At 41.9% G+C, this 1,210-nt stretch overlaps 1 protein-coding gene across 1 annotated transcript in view; it reads left to right on the top strand.

Moving 5' to 3' along the window:
• Positions 1–1,210, top strand: part of LOC106511880 (insulin receptor) — a gene marked incomplete at its 3' end in the record, with an annotated part of 79,145 nt that overhangs the window by 72,012 nt on the left and 5,923 nt on the right. The window contains 1 exon segment of the mRNA XM_014000609.1: positions 492–640. Within this exon segment, the coding sequence (XP_013856063.1) occupies positions 492–640 (149 nt within the window).

Genomic DNA, 1,210 nt, shown 5'->3' with positions numbered 1-1,210 from the left:
ATATATACCTTATAGTACAGTAAATAAATGAATGTATATGAAGGTGCATATTGAAGGTGTCTGTTATAACAATCAGTTGTCTGTATGTGTTGGTAAAGAGTAAATTCAAAGTAGTCCAATAAATATAAACTAATTATATCAGTGTAATAAACATGTCTTTTTCTGTTCATCCTTCACGCCATCATTTGATTTAAACTTTTAACGTTTCTGCTCAGGTGAGGCTGAATGTGACGTCTGAATCAGCAGTTATCTCCAACCTGCAGCACTTCACCAGTTACACAATCGAGATCATGGCCTGCAACCATCCTGAAGACCCCAGACGCTGCAGCCTGGCCACTTATGTCAGTGCCCGAACCATGCCTGATGGTAAATGGACCGAGAATCTGCCTGCACGTTTCACACAAACACGCGGATTCATCGCAGCTGCACTTTGAGAAAGAAAGGACTCACGTTGTTTGGCATTTTAAAACTGTATTTTTCATGTTCGTCAGTAAAAGCAGACAATATCCCCGGCCCGGTGACCCACGAGGTTCTGACCGGTGAGACTCCCTCTGTGTTGATTAAGTGGAACGCTCCGCCTTCGCCCAACGGCCTGATCATCCTTTATGAGGTCTTCTACAAGAAGGTCGGAGACACCGAGGTAAATATGGACAAACACAAATTTGCAAGATCAGCATATTTGGGGAAAATAACATTTAGGAGACCAAGTCAAAAAGTATTTAAAAAAAAAAACAGAAATCTGAAAAAGTGAATCTTGAAAAGATTATTGTTTACAGTGTTACTCCTGTGTGCTGACATCTTCTCTGTGTGTTTTCCCAATGAAATCCTGTTGTCTGCGTGTGCTCGCTGTGTGTTGTTCACTTGCTGTAAACGTGAATTGCTGCCGTTCACTGCTGCACCGCATGACCTTAGGAGCCAGCAGCAGCCTTGTTGCTACGGCAACAAAAGCAGGAAGGAAAGGCAGTGGCGGCGATGGAGTCGCATCCCAGGCGACAGCTTTGCTGCACTGCACTGAAAACCCTTCACATACTCGCAGGCTTTGCAGCTCAGGCTTATTTAAAACCATGTTTGAAGCATTTTGGGAGTTCCAGTTATTAGACTTGTTCTGACCCGGAGCAAAACTCAATAACACTTGGAGACTTTTTGTTGTAGCAGAAACTGTCTTTGTTTTTGTTTGTTTTTTATTTTATTTTATTTATTTATTATTATT

The sequence above is a fragment of the Austrofundulus limnaeus genome, unplaced genomic scaffold (assembly GCF_001266775.1).
Source record: "Austrofundulus limnaeus strain Quisiro unplaced genomic scaffold, Austrofundulus_limnaeus-1.0 Scaffold8, whole genome shotgun sequence".
Taxonomy (NCBI): domain Eukaryota; kingdom Metazoa; phylum Chordata; class Actinopteri; order Cyprinodontiformes; family Rivulidae; genus Austrofundulus; species Austrofundulus limnaeus.
The sequence above is the reverse complement of the archived record's forward strand: the minus strand, read 5'-3'. Positions and strand labels throughout refer to the sequence as shown.